This window comes from Chlorocebus sabaeus, chromosome 8 (assembly GCF_047675955.1).
Source record: "Chlorocebus sabaeus isolate Y175 chromosome 8, mChlSab1.0.hap1, whole genome shotgun sequence".
Classification (NCBI taxonomy): Eukaryota; Metazoa; Chordata; class Mammalia; order Primates; family Cercopithecidae; genus Chlorocebus; species Chlorocebus sabaeus.
In genome coordinates, this window is record NC_132911.1 from 54,490,426 (window position 1) to 54,511,616 (window position 21,191).

At 38.2% G+C, this 21,191-nt stretch overlaps 1 protein-coding gene across 3 annotated transcripts in view; it reads left to right on the forward strand.

The window, feature by feature from the left end:
* The window catches only part of SNTG1 (syntrophin gamma 1), a 906,932-nt gene that overhangs the window by 494,708 nt on the left and 391,033 nt on the right, over positions 1 to 21,191 (forward strand). For all 3 annotated transcript variants that reach the window (XM_008000591.3, XM_073018076.1, XM_073018075.1), the window contains one exon: positions 16,092 to 16,145. In XM_008000591.3, coding sequence (XP_007998782.3) covers positions 16,119 to 16,145 — 27 coding nt within the window. In that variant the 5' untranslated portion in view covers positions 16,092 to 16,118. The remainder of the gene's footprint in view (positions 1 to 16,091; positions 16,146 to 21,191) is intronic.

Consider the following 21,191-nt stretch of genomic DNA (forward strand, 5'->3'; position numbering starts at 1 on the left):
TCTGGGTTCACAGCCATGCACTGAGTGACTACAGAAGCATCTGGGGAGCTCTCGCCCTAACATTGAAGGAGCAGAGCTCCCACTTGTTCTTGGCTCCCACCACTCCATGGAGCATGCAGCCCTGGCCGCGCCTCCCTTCTGCAGCTGGCATGATGGCAGCTGCCCCTCCAGACAGCTTGCTGCTGCCAACAGGAATAATAATAAATGTTAAAAGTGCATAAAATGTCTCAATAGGCCCAAGGACTACAGAAATGCTGTTACAAGGAGCCTTTTCACACGGGTGAAAGTTACAAGGTGTAAGAGCAACTTGGGAAAATGCCTGGTGGCCATCCCTGTTCTCCAGCTTGTGCTAGCTGGTCACAGGGCTGTCCCCTTAAACATCACATTTTCCAGTCCTAGCACAGCTAGATGTGCTCTTGTAATGAGAGAATGGAATGTGAATGGTCTTGATGTGTCCAACTCCCATTTTCTGTCTGGCAAGAGCTTGGACATGAGGGCAGCACTGAACTCTTGTCAGATCACACATGCTGAGGATGGCAGAGAAATAGGAGGGACAGAGAGTGGGTCCCACAGATTTTGAAATCACCTCGGGACATTTACGTTTGGACTCTTACAGGAACAAACTGCTCTCTGAGACACGCCACTATTATATTCATTATTTTTTTTTTAAAGAAACCAGTATTCTAACTAACATAGAAAGGTTAAAGATGCATAAATAGTTGCCTTCAAGGTACATATTGTTAAATGAACAAAAAGTTCACACAAAATGAAACTCAAGTGACTGTAACCATTGTTTTAAATCCTATTGTTGTAATTGAGGTTGGAGAGAGGACCAATTAATCTTTTTGCAACAGTCAAGGCATAACCTGAAGATGTGAATGCTTGTGGAGAGCGTACACACTGGGTTTGAGTTTGAGACACATAAAGAGATAAGAGATAAATTTTGCATGTTTCGTAATTTTGCCTGGAGCAAACTCTATAAATAGATAACATTTTTCTCTTCAGTAAACTGAACTGTCAGGGTAAGCAGAACATTATAGCGACTTTTTAACGCTTATCAATTGAAGCATTCTGGAAATTATCAAAATCATTTAAATCTAAAATATTTTTCACCAATACTTCCTATTCTGTTTTACATAACTACTTGGTCAGCTCTCCATGTGTGCAGTTGGAGAAGTCCATTATCTTTATCAGTCTCCTGGCCAATGGAGCATTTGAAGGGAAGCAGTCGTATGTTTTATATTCAGCATGCATAAATTTGGCTGTGTTTGTCTAATTTTATTTTCCATGTTTTGGTTGCAAATATGAAGTTTAATCAACAGCTATTGTTGCTGTTCTTATGATAATTGATGATAATAGTTATTGTTAATTTCTGAGTGTTAGATTTAATCATAATAGGCAAGACCTCTAGACAGAGGCCACATCTGATGATGTGACAGTCAGGAAATGTTCAGCTTCACTTTCACTTTTCTTGGTGAGGAACTAGGCTGTTACCATTGTTTGTTAGGTCAGTTATGTAATAATAGTCTAAACAGGCTTCCTTAGGCTTTTCATGCTTTGTGGCTTATCACTGAGCTGTCCATGGAGATTCTACATGGATCAAAGATGAGGTAGGGGACATTCATATATTGTCATTTTTTAAACATTAAAGATAACTTCATCAGATTATTCACCAAAGCTACTTATGCATTTCAGTTCTCATCTCTATATTTTATGTAATAAAGTTTACTGATGAAATTTTAAAAATTATCTCCATAGGAGCCTTTTTTTTCCCCCTAAGAAAACTTATATTAGATAATGATTAACCAATAAACTTGTTTTTCTTTTATCCATGGATACAGAAAAGAAGACATTTATAAACTGTTCCTGCATCATATTTTAATACAAATCAATTACTTTTAAAAAATCATAAAGAAAGCATTAAAAATTTCATATCTGAATAAGAAAAAAATATGGGAAGATGAATGTGTCTCCAGAAGAGAAAAATACAGTTTTGTTGTGTGAAAAAAAATCTTAATTTTACATTTTAAATAACAGTATTAGTTAATCTATTGTATTAGTCAGGGTTTTCTAGAGGGACAGAACTAATAGGAGATATATGTGTGTGTGTGTGTGTGTGTATATATATGTTCTAATAAGAGATATATATATCCTATTTTATATATATATCCTACATATCATATGTATGTGTACATATATCCTACATATCATATATATATGTGTATATATGTATATATCCTATTAGTTCCATGTATATAGGAAGCCAGTTCGAGTCCCAGGCTGAAGAACTTGGACTCTGATGTCCCAGGGTAGGAAGCATCCAGCACAGGAGAAAGATGTAGGCTGGGAGGCTAGGCCAGGCTCATCTTTTCATATTTTTCTGCCTGCTTTTTATATTCCAGCCGTACTGGCAGCTGATCAGATGGTGTCCAGCCAGATTAAGGGTGGATCTGCCTTTCCCAGCCCACTGATTCAAATGTTAACCTTGGCAAAATCCTCACAGATGCACCCAGGATCAATACTTTGTATCCCTCAATCCAACAAAATTGACACTGAGCATTAACCATCATACCTATGTTACTAATAAACCAGCTACAAATGAAGTGTTTTCCTTATAGTTTTTTATAGTATAACATAGAAATATCTAGTATATTTTATATTCTGGAACTTATGTTATTAAATTGCTGGTACTTGATAGTTGTGTTAAAAGAAAATCCAGGAATGTCTAGAAATATGCTCTCCTAGAGTTCTTTGGATACAAGAGACCAAATCCAAACCTGACTAGTTCAAACTATAAAAGGATGTTCTGGAAAGATATGGACTGTTTCACCAAAGTGAAGACACAACTGACCAACCAGGCTGTGGAAACAGCAGGAAGCAGGGTAGCTCACAGAATCCAGATAATGGGACTGATTGACAGTATTTTTTTCTAGATAATATCATCAAAATAAATTACCTTCAATCTTTCAATTTTTTTTTTAAAGAAATATGCTTTTAGTCAGTTATTGTCACATAATGTTACATAATAAAACAATAAAATCTCAGTGGCATACACAACTGTATCAGTCAAGATTCTCCAGATCAGCAGAACCAGTAGAATGTCTATATATGTTTATACGTATTTTAAGAGACTCAGTTAAAGAAATTGGCTCATGCAATTGTGTGGGCTGGCAAGTCCAAATTCTGTAGAGTAGGCTGGCAGGATGGAAACTCTTGGGCAGGAATTGGTGCTGCTGACTTGAAACTGAATTTCTTTATCAGAGAAACCTCAGTGTTTGCTTTTAGGGCCTTTCAATGATTGCATGAGGACCATCCACATTATTGGGAATAATCTCCTATACTTAAAGCCAACTGATTTCAGATGTTAACCACATCAAAATCCCTCCACGGCAACACTTAGATTAATGCGTAATGAAATAACTGGGCACTATAACCTATTCAAGTTGACACATAAAAGTAACCATTACAGCTCATCCTTTGTCAACGTAACACTCATATATATCCCCGTAAACCTACTTTACCTCCAAATAAAAACCATTGCAAAGTCATCCTTCTAACAAATATGATACAAAAATCCTTTATATAATCAAAAACACACTGATTATTTCCCTAGAAGGGGATGCAAAAGCCTTGAGTAATGTTCATTCTTCTCCTTGATATGCTACAATTTAAATGCTATGATGTAAAATTAATCATTATTAATAAATCTTATGTTAGATGATAAGGGAATAAAGAAGGGAAGAAAACAAAGATGGCTAACATATACATGTGTATATAGACACATATAAATATGTTTGTAAGTGTACATGCACATACAGTCAAGTTCATAACAAAATGAAAAATACATAACAATCACAGTCCTCATTTTTGCAGCTGATCGTATGGTGGTAGCCGGTAGTAATAACTGCCTTTTTCCACTACCCATTCCTTATTCCCTGTGTCCTCAGCAAACATCTCAGCTTGTCATAGTTCTTTACCTGGTAGGGTAATCCAAACCTTCATTCCTGAAGGGTCTGGGCCATTAACAGTCCCTGCGTGAATGGGGTTATTGCAGTTTTCCATTGGCATGAATCACAAGCATGGTAAGACACACCTAAGGAATCTGTGCACACTCTTCCTGATCTCCATGATGGAACAGCCCAATTTCCCTTTGGAAGTCAGTATCAATCACCCCAGTCAGTGGAGGAACTCATTTCTTTGCGTGTTGATTCAGAGGCAACGGAGTCCAAAGTGGCTGAGAGTATCTCAACTTCCAGTTCAATGAAATCCTTGTTGGATCTCCTAATAGAAACATTCTTCACTGTGGAATGAAGACCTCTAAACCAGAAGAGAATAAGGTCGCAGGTACAGGAAACAAAAGTTTTGCTAGTAAGTAGTGGGTAATACTGAGACGCACTACCCTCATTTCCTAAACTCATGAATTCTGGTAATGGGAGAAACAGCACCATATATTGAGCATATACAGCTTCCTGGAGAACTTTGACTAAGTCCTGCAAGAAAATGCCACCTAGCTGATGCCATAACTGAGTTTTCAAAGGGCCATTGCACTGTTCTATCAAGCCAACTTCTTCAAGGTGGTGGGAGAATGGTAAGAGCAGTCCAGTGACTTTTATGAGCGTGGATTCACGGCTTCACTTCATTTGCTGTAAAGTGAGTGCTTTGATCAGAAGAAATGATGTATGGAATATGATGACAGTGACTAAGGCATTCTGTAAATCCACCGATGGCTGTTTTAGCAAAAACGTTGTGTATAGGGAAGGCAAATCCATATCCAAAATAAATGTCTATTTTAGTAAGCACAACATGCTGACCTTTCCATTATGTAAGTGTGGCCAATACAATAAACCTGCCATCAGGTATCTGGCTTATCACTCTGGGAAATTATGCCAAGCTGGGCTCAGTGTTGGTCTATACTGCTAACAAAGTGGGCACTCAGCAGTGGCTGTAACCATGTTGGCCTTGGTTAATGGAAGTCCATGTTGCACCTGCATATTGTGCAGAACCATCTCTAACCCCAGCCAACTTTTCTCTTCCTCCTGTGAATTGTGGTTGGGAAACCCCCCAAGAGATCATAGGTGTGGGCTAAGAGGGAGAAGGTAATGGAGCAAGAGTGGAATCCATAGGTATTTAAAGTTCTTTCTCATGTAAACTGTTTGTGCCTTAGTCATTTGAGCCCAGTCACTTCCATTTGATCATGTGTAACCCTAATTTTATGACTTGGTCTGTTGTATGATACCCAGTTCATGATGAGCATCTCAGGTGACTTGGTGTCCCATGGTTAAACATTCTGTATCTACTAATAGCCAATAGCAGAACAAGAGCTGTCTCTTAAAAGGGGAGTTACTATCCAGAGAAGAGAGCAGGGATTAACTCCCAAATTCTGAGGACTTGTCCTGCGATTCACCTACAGGGACATGCCAAAGCATGTCTAAACAACATCCCTATCTGCCACTGCCACTTCATATAACAGATGTTCTGCATCATAGGTTCCAAGTGGTAGAGCAGCTTGCACAGCAGCCTGGACCTGACTCAGAATCTTCTCCTGTTGTGGACTGCACTTGAAATCCGCAGCTTTTTGAGTCACTTAACTAAAGAGGCCATAGTAGCCCACCCAAATGAGGAATATGTTGCTTCAAAAACTCAAATAGGCCCCCTAGGCATTGTCCCTCTTTTCTGGTCATAGGAGAGGCCAACTGCAACAACCTATTCTTTACCTTGGAAGGGTATCTCAACTGACATCACACCACTGGACCCCAAGAAACTTTGCTGAGGTCCTTGAATTTTTGTCAGATTTATTTCTCACTTTCTGACACACAAATACCTTGTTAATAAGCCTAGAATAGTTGCTAATTGTCACTTACTAGGTCCAATTAACTTAATGCCATCACTGTAATGAGCCAGTGTGGAATCTTGTGGAAAGGGGGAGTGATTCAAAATCTTTGTGAGCTATTGACATAGGGCTGAAGATTGATACATCCCTGAGGTAGGACAGTGAGGGTGTATTGCTGTCCTGGTCAGTTGAAAGCAAACTGCTTCTGATGGACCTTATGGACAGGAATGGAGAAAAAGGGATTTGGCAGGTCAATAGCTGCATTACCATGTACCAGGGGATATGTTCATTTGCTCAAGCAATAAAACCACATCTGCTAAAGAGTTTCAATTAGAGTGGCCACCTGGCTAAGCTTGCAGTAATCCATTGTCAGTCTCCAAAATCCATCTGTCTTCTGCACAGGCCAAGTAGGTCAGTTGAATTGGGATATAGTGGGAATCACTTCTCCTGCACCTTTAGAGTCCTTGATGATAGTAATAAATTCTACAATCATTCTAGGAAAGTGGTATTGCTTTTGGTTTGCTATTTTACTTGGTAAAGGTAGTTCTAGTGGCAACCACTTGGCCTTTCCCATAGCAACAGCTCTCACTCCACATGTCAGGAAACCAATGCCAGGATTCTATTAGTTACTGAGCATGTCTAATCTAATTACACATTCAGAACCAGGGAAAAAACACAGGATGTGTTCACAGACTACCCTAGCCTTATCCTGACATGGACTTGAGCTAAAACTCCACTGGTTACTTCCACAGCCTCTCTTCTGATTGGTGGACCATAGTGGTGTTTTGCGTCTTCAGGAATCAGTGTCATTTCAGAACCAGTGTCTGGTAGTTACTGAAAGGTATGGTTATTTCCCTTCTTTAATTCATATTTAATTCACATTTATTTACCCTGGGAAAAGATCATGCAGTTCTTTGCGGGAGGCTGGAAGCAAGATTAACAATATAAACCTGTGGTAGGGTATCAGAGTCCTTCTTTACATGACCCGACTTCCCTTCTGTATTAGTTCATTTGTGTTGCTATAAAGAAATAACTTAAGCAGGCTAATTTATAAAGAAAAGGGGCTTATTTTGACTCATGGTTCTGTAGGCTGTGCAAGAAGCATGACACCAGAGTCTACATCTGCTGAGGTCCCAGGAAGCTTTTAGTCATAGCAGATGGAAGGGGAGCCAGCATGTCATGTGGTGAGAGAGGAAGTGAAAGAGAAAGAAGGGAGGTTCCAGACTATTTTTAAACTGCCAGGTCTGGCATTAACTTATTACTACAGGGAGGACACCAAGGTAGTCATGAGTGATCTGTCTCCGTGACACAAACACTCTCCACCGGGCCCACCTACCACACCGGGAATCCCATTTTGACATGAGATTTGGAGTGAACATTCAAACCACATCACCTTCATGCAAGGAGGCTCTGGTTCTACAAACCATTTCAATTCTGGGAACTGAATGAGAGTCTATGACTCTATTCTGGTGATTCATATTAGACTTTTCACTCAACCTAGAAATCATTTGCTTGTACTGATCAAGTAAAAATTTAGTAGGTTTCCTGTCTGTTTTGCTTCTAGGGACACATGATCAACCTGACAACACTATAAGCCTCTCTGAGTTAAGCTACTCTGATTACGGCCTTGGTCCTGATTTCCATTCTCATAACCATGGCTTCTTTGTCTTTGCCACTTGGTCCCTGCCGTCCCAGGATCCAATTACTGCTATTGCATGTAAGGATCCCAGTTCAGTGGCAATAGTTCCCACGGTAATTTCTACCCTACACAGAAGAGTGACCGAAGAGCTCTTTAACAGAGCCACCCCACAAATTTATTCCTCAGAGTCAAGTCAAAAGTGCATTCTCTGGGCTCCCAGGGCGAGTGAGCAGCTCTTGTATGATAAATCCACTCTAACACTCCGATACTCCTAAGTCATCTGTTACCTTCCTCTGCAGTATACCAAGGCGATCCTGGCATTTTAATGTAATTTATTATAAGCCATTTTTTTTTTTTTTTTGGTCCATGTTTAAACCCAATCAGCTAAACAAACTATCAGAACCCTTTCCAACACCTCAAATTTACATCCAGAATTTATTCTTAGTGGGACAATATCAATCAATTTGACCTAGTCCAAATTTTTGTGCCTTCCAGCATTATCTAACATCATGAATATCCATTCCACACATAGTCCCCAGAATTTTGTCTGTATATATATATATATATATTTTTAATTTATTTATTATTATTAAACTTCAAGTTGTAGGGTACATGTGCACAACGTGCAGGTTTGCTACATATGTATACTTGTGCCATGTTGGTGTGCTGCACCCATCAACTCGTCATTTACATCAGGTATAACTCCCAGTGCAATCCCTCCCCCCTCCCCCCTCCCCATGATAGGCCCCGGTGTGTGATGTTCCCCTTCCCGAGTCCAAGTGATCTCATTGTTCAGTTCCCGCCTATGAGTGAAAACATGCGGTGTTTGGTTTTCTGTTCTTGTGATAGTTTGCTGAGAATGATGGTTTCCAGCTGCATCCATGTCCCTACAAAGGACACAAACTCATCCTTTTTTATGGCTGCATAGTATTCCATGGTGTATATGTGCCACATTTTCTTAATCCAATCTGTCACTGATGGACATTTGGGTTGATTCCAAGTCTTTGCTATTGTGAATAGTGCTGCAATAAACATACGTGTGCATGTGTCTTTACAGCAGCATAATTTATAATCCTTTGGGTATATACCTAGTAATGGGATGGCTGGGTCATATGGTACATCTAGTTCTAGATCCTTGAGGAATCGCCATACTGTTTTCCATAACGGTTGAACTAGTTTACAATCCCACCAACAGGGTAAAAGTGTACCTATTTCTCCACATCCTCTCCAGCACCTGTTGTTTCCTGACTTTTGAATGATCGCCATTCTAACTGGTGTGAGATGGTATCTCATTGTGGTTTTGATTTGCATTTCTCTGATGGCCAGTGATGATGAGCATTTTTTCATGTGTCTGTTGGCTATATGAATGTCTTCTTTTGAGAAATGTCTGTTCATATCCTTTGCCCACTTTTTGATGGGGTTGTTTGTTTTTTTCTTGTAAAATTGTTTGAGTTCTTTGTAGGTTCTGGATATTAGCCCTTTGTCAGATGAGTAGATTGCAAAAATTTTCTCCCATTCTGTAGGTTGCCTGTTCACTCTGATGGTAGTTTCTTTTGCTGTGCAGAAGCTCTTTAGTTTAATGAGATCCCATTTGTCAATTTTGGCTTTTGCTGCCGTTGCTTTTGGTGTTTTAGACATGAAGTCTTTGCCCATGCCTATGTCCTGAATGGTACTACCTAGGTTTTCCTCTAGGATTTTTATGGTGTTAGGTCTAACATTTAAGTCTCTAATCCATCGTGAATTAATTTTCGTATAAGGAGTAAGGAAAGGATCCAGTTTCAGCTTTCTACTTATGGCTAGCCAATTTTCCCAGCACCATTTATTAAATAGGGTATCCTTTCCCCATTTCTTGTTTCTCTCAGGTTTGTCAAAGATCAGATGGCTGTAGATGTGTGGTATTATTTCTGAGGACTCTGTTCTGTTCCATTGGTCTATATCTCTGTTTTGGTATCAGTACCATGCTGTTTTGGTTACTGTAGCCTTGTAGTACAGTTTGAAGTCAGGTAGCGTGATGCCTCCAGCTTTGTTCTTTTGACTTAGGATTGTCTTGGAGATGCGGGCTCTTTTTTGGTTCCATATGAACTTTAAAGCAGTTTTTTCCAATTCTGTGAAGAAGCTCATTGGTAGCTTGATGGGGATGGCATTGAATCTATAAATTACCTTGGGCAGTATGGCCATTTTCACGATATTGATTCTTCCTATCCATGAGCATGGTATGTTCTTCCATTTGTTTGTGTCCTCTTTTATTTCACTGAGCAGTCAAAACCGCTCAACTACATGGAAACTGAACAACCTGCTACTGAATGACTACTGGGTACATAACGAAATGAAGGCAGAAATAAAGATGTTCTTTGAAACCAATGAGAACAAAGATACAACATACCAGAATCTCTGGGGCACATTTAAAGCAGTGTGTAGAGGGAAATTTATAGCACTAAATGCCCACAAGAGAAAGCAGGAAAGATCTAAAATTGACACTCTAACATCGCAATTAAAAGAACTAGAGAAGCAAGAGCAAACACATTCGAAAGCTAGCAGAAGGCAAGAAATAACTAAGATCAGAGCAGAACTGAAGGAGATAGAGACACAAAAAACTCTCCAAAAAATCAATGAATCCAGGAATTGGTTTTTTGAAAAGATCAAGAAAATTGATAGACCACTAGCAAGACTAATAAAGAAGAAAAGAGAGAAGAATCAAATCGACGCAATTAAAAATGATAAAGGGGATATCACCACCGACCCCACAGAAATACAAACTACCATCAGAGAATACGATAAACACCTCTACGCAAATAAACTGGAAAATCTAGAAGAAATGGATAATTTCCTGGACACTTACACTCTTCCAAGACTAAACCAGGAAGAAGTTGAATCCCTGAATAGACCAATAGTAGGCTCTGAAATTGAGGCAATAATTAATAGCCTACCAACCAAAAAAAGTCCAGGACCAGATGGATTCACAGCTGAATTCTACCAGAGGTACAAGGAGGAGCTGGTACCATTCCTTCTGAAACTATTCCAATCAATAGAAAAAGAGGGAATCCTCCCTAACTCATTTTATGAGGCCAACATCATCCTGATACCAAAGCCTGGCAGAGACACAACAAAAAAAGAGAATTTTAGACCAATATCCCTGATGAACATCGATGCAAAAATCCTCAATAAAATACTGGCAAACCGGATTCAGCAGCACATCAAAAAGCTTATCCACCATGATCAAGTGGGCTTCATCCCTGGGATGCAAGGCTGGTTCAACATTCGCAAATCAATAAACATAATCCAGCATATAAACAGAACCAAAGACAAGAACCACATCATTATCTCAATAGATGCAGAAAAGGCTTTTGACAAAATTCAACAGCCCTTCATGCTAAAAACGCTCAATAAATTCGGTATTGATGGAACGTACCTCAAAATAATAAGAGCTATTTATGACAAACCCACAGCCAATATCATACTGAATGGGCAAAAACTGGAAAAATTCCCTTTGAAAACTGGCACAAGACAGGGATGCCCTCTCTCACCACTCCTATTCAACATAGTGTTGGAAGTTCTGGCTAGGGCAATCAGGCAAGAGAAAGAAATCAAGGGGATTCAGTTAGGAAAAGAAGAAGTCAAATTGTCCCTGTTTGCAGACGGTATGATTGTATATTTAGAAAACCCCATTGTCTCAGCCCAAAATCTCCTTAAGCTGATAAGCAACTTCAGCAAAGTCTCAGGATACAAAATTAATGTGCAAAAATCACAAGCATTCTTATACACCAGTGACAGTCAAACAGAGAGCCAAATCAGGAATGAACTTCCATTCACAATTGCTTCAAAGAGAATAAAATACCTAGGGATCCAACTTACAAGGGATGTAAAGGACCTCTTCAAGGAGAACTACAATTTTGTCTGTATAAATTGAAAAAATATACAATGATTTTGGAGTGGAACACACCTTTAATGGGTTAAACTTTGTATCTCACCTTTTTTCACCTGTTGCCACTTGAGTCTACTTATACCTACAAAAGGAAAGAGGATTGGTGGTGTTGGATCCTCAGGAGAATCAGCATTGTCTTTAGGACAACCACCTCAGCAAAGGCCATCACACTACTACCAAAGAAGACTCAGCAGAGCTTAGGGGTTCACTGAGCCCAGCTTCATCACAGACTTCGTATATGTCTTCATTCCAATATTCAGGGTCCCATTTTTCCCAATGTCTGTGTTTAACAGAAGAAACTTTGCTAGGCTGGGGGTTTAATTTGTGATGTAATTCAGTGACTAGCAGGATGAGACTCTGGGCTTACTGTTCAGAAATCTCAGGCTTGTGACTATAGGAGATAAAGGTATAATCTAAGACAGGCATAGGCATTTTCAGGTCATATATGAAGGTCATAGGCTAGAAATTTGAAATCCTAGGCTCACCCTTTTTCTCTCTACTTTCTATAGCATGGTTAAGAGCAAAGAGCCAATCTTATTGCACTCATTATTTGACAGAACTGTTCTAAGTTATCAAATACTTGGTCACTGAGAACCTTGCCTTATCAGTACTTGAGTAGTAGTGTTCGGTGGTGATATTGTGTGTATCCGTATTGCCTTTTTGTGCCATGGTCTACCAGTGTTCTTGTTAATACTAGAAATAGAGTCTTAACTGCCTTTAAATCTAATTAGATTACAGAATCAATTCCTGAAACCTCAAAACTAATTCAAAAAAATCATTCTTAGAATTCAGTTCCTTCAAAACCACTGTTGGTAACCAAATCTATATCAGTCATGGTTCTACAGAAGAATGGAAGCACTATGTATGTGGCTAATGTGACTTGGGGTCAGCAAGTCTGAAATCTACATCAGCCCAGCAGGCTGGAAACTCTCATGCAGAAGCTGCTGATGCAGTCTGGATGCAGAATTTCTTCTTCAGAGCAAACTCAAGCTTGCTTCTGAGGCCTTTCAACTTATTTGATGAGATCCACCCACATTATTGAGAATAGTCTCCATTATTTAAAGTGAGTTGATTATATATATAATCTGCAAAGAAACTTCACAGCACCACCTAGATTAGTGTTTGATTAAATGACCAGACTCTGTAGCACCTAAAGCTCACCACCACAAATATCAATCACTTATTTGACTCACAGGTCTACAATGTGGCTGTGGCAGCTCTGTCCTGGGCAAGGATGTAAGGGTAGTTGGGCTGCACCTTGCATTCTGTGGGTCATATAAGATGTTTGGCTCTGTGTGTGTCATTTTAAGGCCAGACCAACAGGGCAGCAGCTTCTTGGGGAAACTGTTCTCATGCAATTGCAGAAATGCTAGAGGGCACGGGAAACATGTGAGGTCTGCAGAGAAACTAGCATATGGTCATTTCTCTCCACCCATCACTGGGGTAGACATAAGTACTTTTGATAATAAGTGCAGTCTATATGATGAAAGGTAAAATAAACTATGCTCTAATGGATAAAGTTGTTTCCCACAGGCCTGTGGGTTAGCATTTCTTATGACTATACGTGTATACTGGGATTGCACAGCTGAGCACATGAATGGTTGGTTATTGGAAACTAGGTTTCTCACTGTCAGAGACTTAAGAAATATTTAATTGACTGTATGACACATTCAGTTTCTACTGAAAATGACCAGTCTATTTCCTTTCACAGCCAATAGTAATAATTTATCAGTGACAACATGGTGACACCTCTTAGCCTATTCTACCATTTACCTAAACAAGCATTCATCAATCTTGTACAGTAGAAGTTTACAGATAAGTGAAGAAAGAAGACTAGAATAGCACATGTGGTTGCTATTAGAGGTGGAGCATCACTAATAACTGTTGTCCAGCTTGATATAGATGCAGGTAGTTATATAGGGACATGTCTATCGATATGTGCATGCTAACATGGGTTAGTATACACACAGATATTTCTTTGCTCTGTCAGAAGAGAGGTCCTAAAATAAATGATTGGCTCAATCAATAAATGGTGGAAAACAACTCTGTCTCCTGTGCAGAGTAATCTCAAATAATTTATGAAGATAGGTCAGCCTCAGGAATGGGAAGCATAACCTCCAATTCCTTAGGTGTGAGGTACTCATAGTAACCTCTTTCCAACCAGTATTGCGTGGAGAGAAGAGGAAAAAAGAACTTTACAATAGAAAAAGCTGACAAACACTATGTCAGCGGGATGATAAGATTAGCAAGCACTCGAGTGTTAAGTCGTATTGCTCACACGTATCCTTGATTGAATGGGATGAAAATGGCACTTTACTTCTGAGATCTTCCCCCCTCCAAAACCACATTACCACACTATAATAACTACAAAGAACATCAGAATAATCCCAATGGAAGAATATCTTACAAATTCCTGACCAACATGCCTCAACACTGCCAACGTCTTTAAAAATAAGCAAAGTCTAAGAAACAGTCACAACCAAGAGGAGCCTAAGGAGTAAAGAGGACTAAATGTAATGAGGTGCCTTGGAAGCGATCCTAGAACTGAAAACAGACAATAGGAAAAACAAGGAAAACACAGATGAAGTTTAGACTTTAGATAGTAATAATGTATCAATAACAGTTCATTAATTGTAATCAATGTGACAAACTAATATAAGAATCTAACAGTAGAGAAAAATGGAAGTGGAGGACTGTCAGAAGAAAAAATACAACAATTGCAGTGAAATGATTGGATTGGCTTTTATTGTGATTCATGAATCAGGGCAGTATCTCCTTTAAACCTTCAGACAAGATGTTCTGATGAGCTGAGCCCTGGAGGTGGGATTTATATGCAGAAAAGGGCTGAAGGAAGCAGAATAAAAGCCGAAACATAGATTATTCATTACAAAGTTACTTTCCTTTTAGGGTTAAAGCAGAGGGGACTTCTTCTAATGCCAGCTAAAATTGGCCTGTTTGGCTATTTGGCTATCATTCCCTCTTCCAATGTTTTAGAAAAGTCGAACTTCTTGCTTTCAGTTTGGTGATGTGAAGCTTAGGATGAGTAGCTTCATTTTTGATTTAGTCTAGTAGAACCTAAGGTAGGGACTCAATCCAAATCGGTTATCTCCTACACATTTTATCTAACAGTATGTAGATATATACTTATATATCTGTGCTTATGTATTATTTTTCTGAACAAACAACTGATATTATTACCTACTGTTTTGATGAAAAAGAATAGAAGATTAGAATTTAAAAAAGGAAGATTTGCTAAATTGGTAGAAGGTACAGATACAGCACCTGCTCAAATGTGTCATATTATGAAATAATTAAAATTTTAAAATTTATGCATTAAAATTAAATTCAGCATATAAAACAAACATGAGGTTATATTTAGATGGTTGAGTATCCTCATGTCTATTTCTCCGGTTGGTTTTTAGTAGCAAGAAGTTGATTCCAGATGTCTCCTGTTTTTATATAATCAATACATATCAAAATTTTCCTTCTTTTGTAGTAAAAGAATAACTTTACATCAGAGTTAGAGACAAGAAAATATTTACAGGTTCTTCAAATAAAATGTTTAAGAGCAATTTTAAAAACTAATTGTTAGTAATAAAAATTTCATTAATACTAATGAGGCTCACAGTCCACAAGATTTATCTAGGGGAAATATTTAATAGATTATATGATGTGTTTGGTTAACACTGATGATGGCTAATCTCTTTCTTTCAAAGTCAATAGTAGTAATCCATCAGTTCAGTGACAGCATGGTGATACCTCCTACTCTGTTTTACCACACTTACCTGATAAAGCATTAATCAATCTTGTATAATTAAAAAGAAATGCCAAAGAAGGATATAATAGTTTACTCTTCCAAAGGCTGAGAGGCGGAGTAATTTTGAGGAGTATAGAGTCTTCTATTTTGGAATCAACCATTCACCTTACTTTGATGTCTCATTTACTTATCCATTATATTTCGGCTCTGCATTGCTTTGTTTTATAGTGTCTGGGTGTCAACTTTCCGTGACAAATCTTAGTTTTGTTAGGGGTATCAAGTAATGAAAACAAAACACTCCAGAATAATTTTACAAAACCATGTATATGTATTTCAACATACATTCATCATTTAGATATTATAATGACCATAGATGAATCTATTTTAGATATTTTATACATTGATTTTTCTTATTATTCACTCTGACAAATAGCTTGCTTCCTTACATCGTATTGTGAATAAAATTTAAGTTCCAGAGAGAATTATTCATGCATGTAGCTTTTTAATTAAAAAGAGAATGATTAGTCAACCTTTTTCATGAGATAACCATATGAAGGCAATCTTTAATTGCTCTTTTTGAAGTTTCTTTCTCAATTGCAAACTCAGGTTTCACAATGCATGTTGGGAATGAGCGAGAAGAGGTTGATCTGCTGGTACATGGAGTCTGAACGCCTGCTGGCAGGATGGAGAGGTGCCTGGAAATGCACACTCTTCATCACACTGAATGATGGCAGGATATTTATACTTCCTAAAAGCTGGGGATTAAGACTTTTTTCATCTCTTCATTTTCCTCTCTTCAGTATACCCTGGAGCTCTTGTTTCTTACAGGTGGTTGTAAACACAGTTTTCCCACAAGTTCTGCTTCACGATTTCCTCCACTATGTTCGTGTTCTCTCTTACATGCCATGCTGTGCCTAATCGCTTACTATTTCTGTCTTTTCAGACGACATCCTTTGTGGTGCCATAGCACATGGATTTCAGAACCGCCTGTGAGGAGGTGAGTACAGAGCTTTCTGCTTTTCAAACAGGAAAAACAGAATATAAGCAGGAAACACTTGGCTCCAATTTATATAGGGGAAACTCTGCTTTTGGCAGAAGATGGAGAGAGGGGTATGGGCTCTTTTTCTTTCCAGATTATGTTCTCCTTCTGCAAAGATAGAAAACCTAACTGTACATGGAAAGCCTCGGACTTTAACTCTTTCTTTAGGAAGACTGGAGCATATTAAATATAATTGAGTTGGTCCTCTCCACCAACTCTGCACTTTTCAGGTAGTGGAAGTGTTGGAAAGAATTCTTTTCACATAAATGGTAATAAATTAGAAGACATCTAAGGTTCCTTTCAGCCCTATAATTCTATTATTTTATGATTCTGATATTATTTAGGTAATTCGATATTATTTAAGTATTAATACACAGCAATTTAGATTCTCTGTAGAGCTGTCATCACATTTCAGCATGAGTTAAAGTGGCACATTAGTCTTTCAAGGATGTGAAAGAGCGTTCAAGTGTACAGTTCAATAGTGCATGAACATGGGCCCCCAGGGAATATAATCATTCCGTCTTAGGAAGAAAGACTATCTTTTTTTTTTTTTTTTTGCTAAATATGTAACGTTCAAAACACTGTGTTTTCATTCTTCGGGCAAAATAAAACTACATGCAGCTTAAAAATATTTTATATTTGTTTAAAAGATTTAAGGCATTTTTTATTGTATATAAATGACCCAACAAAAACCAACCATAACTGGATTACCTCTGGTAGTGTTAAAATCAAACCGGGGAAAGACTTCAGTTCTTAACCTTGTGAAGACTGTTATTTTAGTGAAAATGTCATGTGTTCACAGTGCTTGCATGAATTTGTGGAACATAACTCCTTATTTTCTTCTAAAGCAATTGAAAAATATATATTTAAAAATATTTGTCACAGTTGGTACAAAGTTCAGACTGTAAATATAAGGGTTTTTCAGAAAACTAATAAATTGCTTTTATATTTCTGTTCTTATGTTTCTACTTTTAATGCTTTAAGCATAACATTTTAAACATATCTCTATGCTAATACTCATCAATTATAATGCAGTTTACAAACCTTTCTCATGTGCTACACAGAATACTATAAAGTCAGAGTATGTAAATTATTCATCTTTTTAACTTAGCACTTATTGGTTCATATATTTTTAAAAATTGAATTAATGTTCTAGAAGCTTTGTATGTTATATTTTAATTGTATTGTTTCAGGTTTTTTTTTTTTTTTTTTTTTTTTGAGACGGAATCTCGCTCTGTCACCAGGCTGGAGTGCAGTGGCATGATCTCGGCTTAGTGCAAGCTCCGCCTCCTGGGTTTTTGCCATTCTCCTGCCTCAGCCTCCCGAGTAGCTGGGACTACAGGCACCCACCACCACGCCCGGCTAATATTTTGTATTCTTTGTAGAGACGGGGTTTCACTGTTAGCCAGGATGGTCTCCATCTCCTGACCTCGTGATCCACCTGCCTCGGCCTCCCAAAGTGTTGGGATTACAGGGGTGAGCACTCGCACCCAGGCCATTTCTGGTTTTAATTGCACACTTAATTTTAAATGTAGCAAGTCTTCTATTTCCATTAATATGCAACCCTTATGTCTTGATTAGTAAGGCACTCATTGAAACCCAGTGGATATTTGTGTGAATGAGATACTTACGGGACACATGACATTCATATGATAGAGACTGGACAGTGGCCAAATACTATTTTAACAAATGGTTTATTTTGGATTTCAGAGGCTGGAAAGATTTACAAGACCTTTTTGTAAACAAAATTGTTTTGATGTACTGATTTGAGATATTTCTCAAATTCTATTTAGATTCAGAAGATTTATTTACAATGGTAATGCTGTGATCACTATGCTAGTTCTTGTAAATTAGTAATCCTTAGTACTGAAAAGTGTGACAATCTGTTACTGAGATAACAATATACAAGAGGAAATTAAATCACTTATATGAGATATAGCTAAATATTGCTGAAGTCACTATATGTGATGCCAAAAGACAATCATGATCAATTTTGGGGCAAATATTTACTTAACGGAATCCATGTGTTCAGGAAAGTGAGGAAAGAGGAAATTAAATCACTCATGATTCCTCATTTTTGAATAGAATGATTTCAGAAGGCTTCAAAGAGAATTCAGTCTGGTGCTAGGACTTGAATAACGGCTACAATTTAGTTGAGGAAAAGGCCATGATTAAAAGTAATCCAGGAATGGCAATGTAAATGATGAGGCAGTTTGAAGCACTTCACCTAAAAGAACATTTAGTGCACTACTGCTACAATGCAGTACAGTGTAAGACAAAACGAATTAAATAGTATTTGGCACTTGAAACATGGAAATACTGTGGATGCTTGCAAGAAAATTTGCAGTTCATATTATGGTCTTTGTCTACTTTTTGTAGTTTGTCGTTTTTTACATTTGACATTGTGAATATATTTCAAAATTAAAAGACCTTAAATTTTAACGTTTCATTAAAATACATGTTGTACTTTTTGAAAGACTAGAACATAAATTAAAAGGGTCTTAACTTTTAAGTAGAAAATGGATGACATTCTACTTTTATAAAGATCCAACGTAGGTCCTACATTTAAGAAAGTACAAATTCTTAATAAGTTTAAATGTGAGAGAAGTTAAATGTGAGATTTGTTTAAAGAGTAAACCCACGCAAATTCATAAACATTTTCTTGATCTGCAAAATTTTTCTCCCATTCTGTAGGTTGCCTGTTCACTGTGATGGTAGTTTCTTTTGCTGTGCAGAAGCTCTTTAGTTTAATTAGATCCCATTTGTCAATTTTGGCTTTTGTTGCCATTGCTTTTGGTGTTTCAGACATGAAGTCATTGCCCATGCCTATGTCCTCAATGGTATCATTTTTAAATTAATCATCCCTTTAAAATTATAAGTTTGGTCTATATTTTATAAAGTACAAAATACGTTCATACAGTATCTATATCACATACATTCCTTTATTTATGTCAATGGTATGCAAAGTCAACAAAATTTGGAGACAAATGATGTCACATTAATAGAAAGAAAGAAGGTAAGTGTGTGTCTTCAGTTTATATTAAAATTTGAGAACAATAATTATGTAGGTGATTTTCAATATCTAAATAATTTGAATCCACAGATGTGTAAAGACTTTGCAGGTGGGGCTGTTTTAGGTTTGCAGCACCAACCAGCAACTGCTCCCATGATTCGGTCTCCCATTTTTAGCTCTTAAAACACTTCAGGAAGGAGTGGAGACCAAACTTCTTCCTCTATCAGACAGCCTCCTAGTAGTTTGACTTTGGGGAAGACCATCTGTAAGTTCCAGGGTAGTCTCTTACTCATTTTCTCTCTCTAGTGGTCATTGCTTCCATATACGAAGAATAGCTGCTTTAAGTGTTCTTTTCAAAATTATCCACACCCCAATAGGAGATTATTGATAACCATAATTCTCTCCAGTGAAAGATGCCAGTAGCCATGTCACTGTGTACAGGACAACTGGGGATGGCATTCTTAAATAATCTGTGTATGAGGTAAAGCAGGCCGTGCGGTGAAGTGTCCACCTGCCTCGGTTGAATTCTTCCTCTGGGTCCCTCTGCACTTGTCTAATCTGTAAAGGCAGATGGCTGCATTAATTTTTGTTAAGGGAGAAAAACAAATTAATACTTTTTGTCACACAGTGAGCACTATATGAATAATTATTATTAAACAACAAATAATGAAATATATGACCATATTTCATGAGTGAGGATCTTAGTCCAGCAACGCTGATTCTAATCACGACAGTGCCCTGAAATGGAGTTTATCCATCTTCCTGCATCTCCCAGAGAAGCTCTGACTCCAATGCACCTGTTTATCAGTCCCCAACTTCCCTGCTCAGTGCCTGTTTCTGTCAACAGTGTGTTTTAACTTTCCCATTTCTTCTCCGTCTTCTACTCTGCTACAAGAAATACATTTAGAACACATAACAGTGAACGTATTATCTTCTTGCTCACATTTATATATGGCGTCTCCCTTACCGTCCACCATCCGCCCATCATACAGGGCGTTGGCCCGCCTGGTCCTCTCCAGACATCTCTCCCGCAGCGGCCCCTGCTGGACTACACAGGCTCAGCGGCAAGCGCACCCTCATTTTCCTGCATCATCACGTGGCGTGCATTTTCACGCTTCCATATCTTTACTCATGTGTTTCCTCTTGATTAAAATGACATTTGTTCCTTTAATTATGGTTTCCTCAGTTTATTTTTTTTTTTCAAGACAAACCACACGTATTTCCTATCCTCCATAAACCCCCATCCCTCAAGAATATTAAATTCCTGTCCCCATGTTGCTCCCTTATCAGATGTCATATTGTGGTTTTTTATATATGTACTTTCAAAATAAGTACGAGATCGGGCGCGGTGGCTCACACCTGTCATCCTAGCACTTTGGGAGGCCGAGGCGGATCACCTGAGGTCAGGATTTTGAGATCAGCATGGCCAAAAGGGTGGTGAAACCCCGTCTCTAATAAAAATACAAAAAACTTAGCTGGGTGTGATGACAGGCGCCTGTAATCCCCGCTCCTTAGGAGGTGAGGCAGGATAATCGCTTGAACCCAGGAGGCGGAGATTGTAGTGAGCCAAGATCGCTCCACTGCACTCCAGCCTGGGGCAACAAGAGCGAAACTCCGTCTCAAGAAAAAAGTAAAATAACATAAGGTAAAATAAGTACGAATACTATGAGGTCAGGGACTATTGTCTAATTCATGTGTGATTCTCTGTTAATGCTGCACAGTATTTGCAAAATTAATACATGTGTGGGATTTTAGATGTGTTTCCATGTGCACCAGCTGAATTTTCATGGTAACATGTGTAACATCTCTAACTTCTGGAAACGTATTTTAACCAATCTGTTTTAGCACTTTGTGTGCTGTTTTCTCCAGTAGCTATTTATTGGAATGTGTGTTTGTGAGTGTGTGTGTGTGTGTGTGTGTGCTTCTGTGATTTATTCTAAAAAAAAAAAAAAAAAAAAATCCTCCTCATTCTTTATTTTCTGCAACTCTTG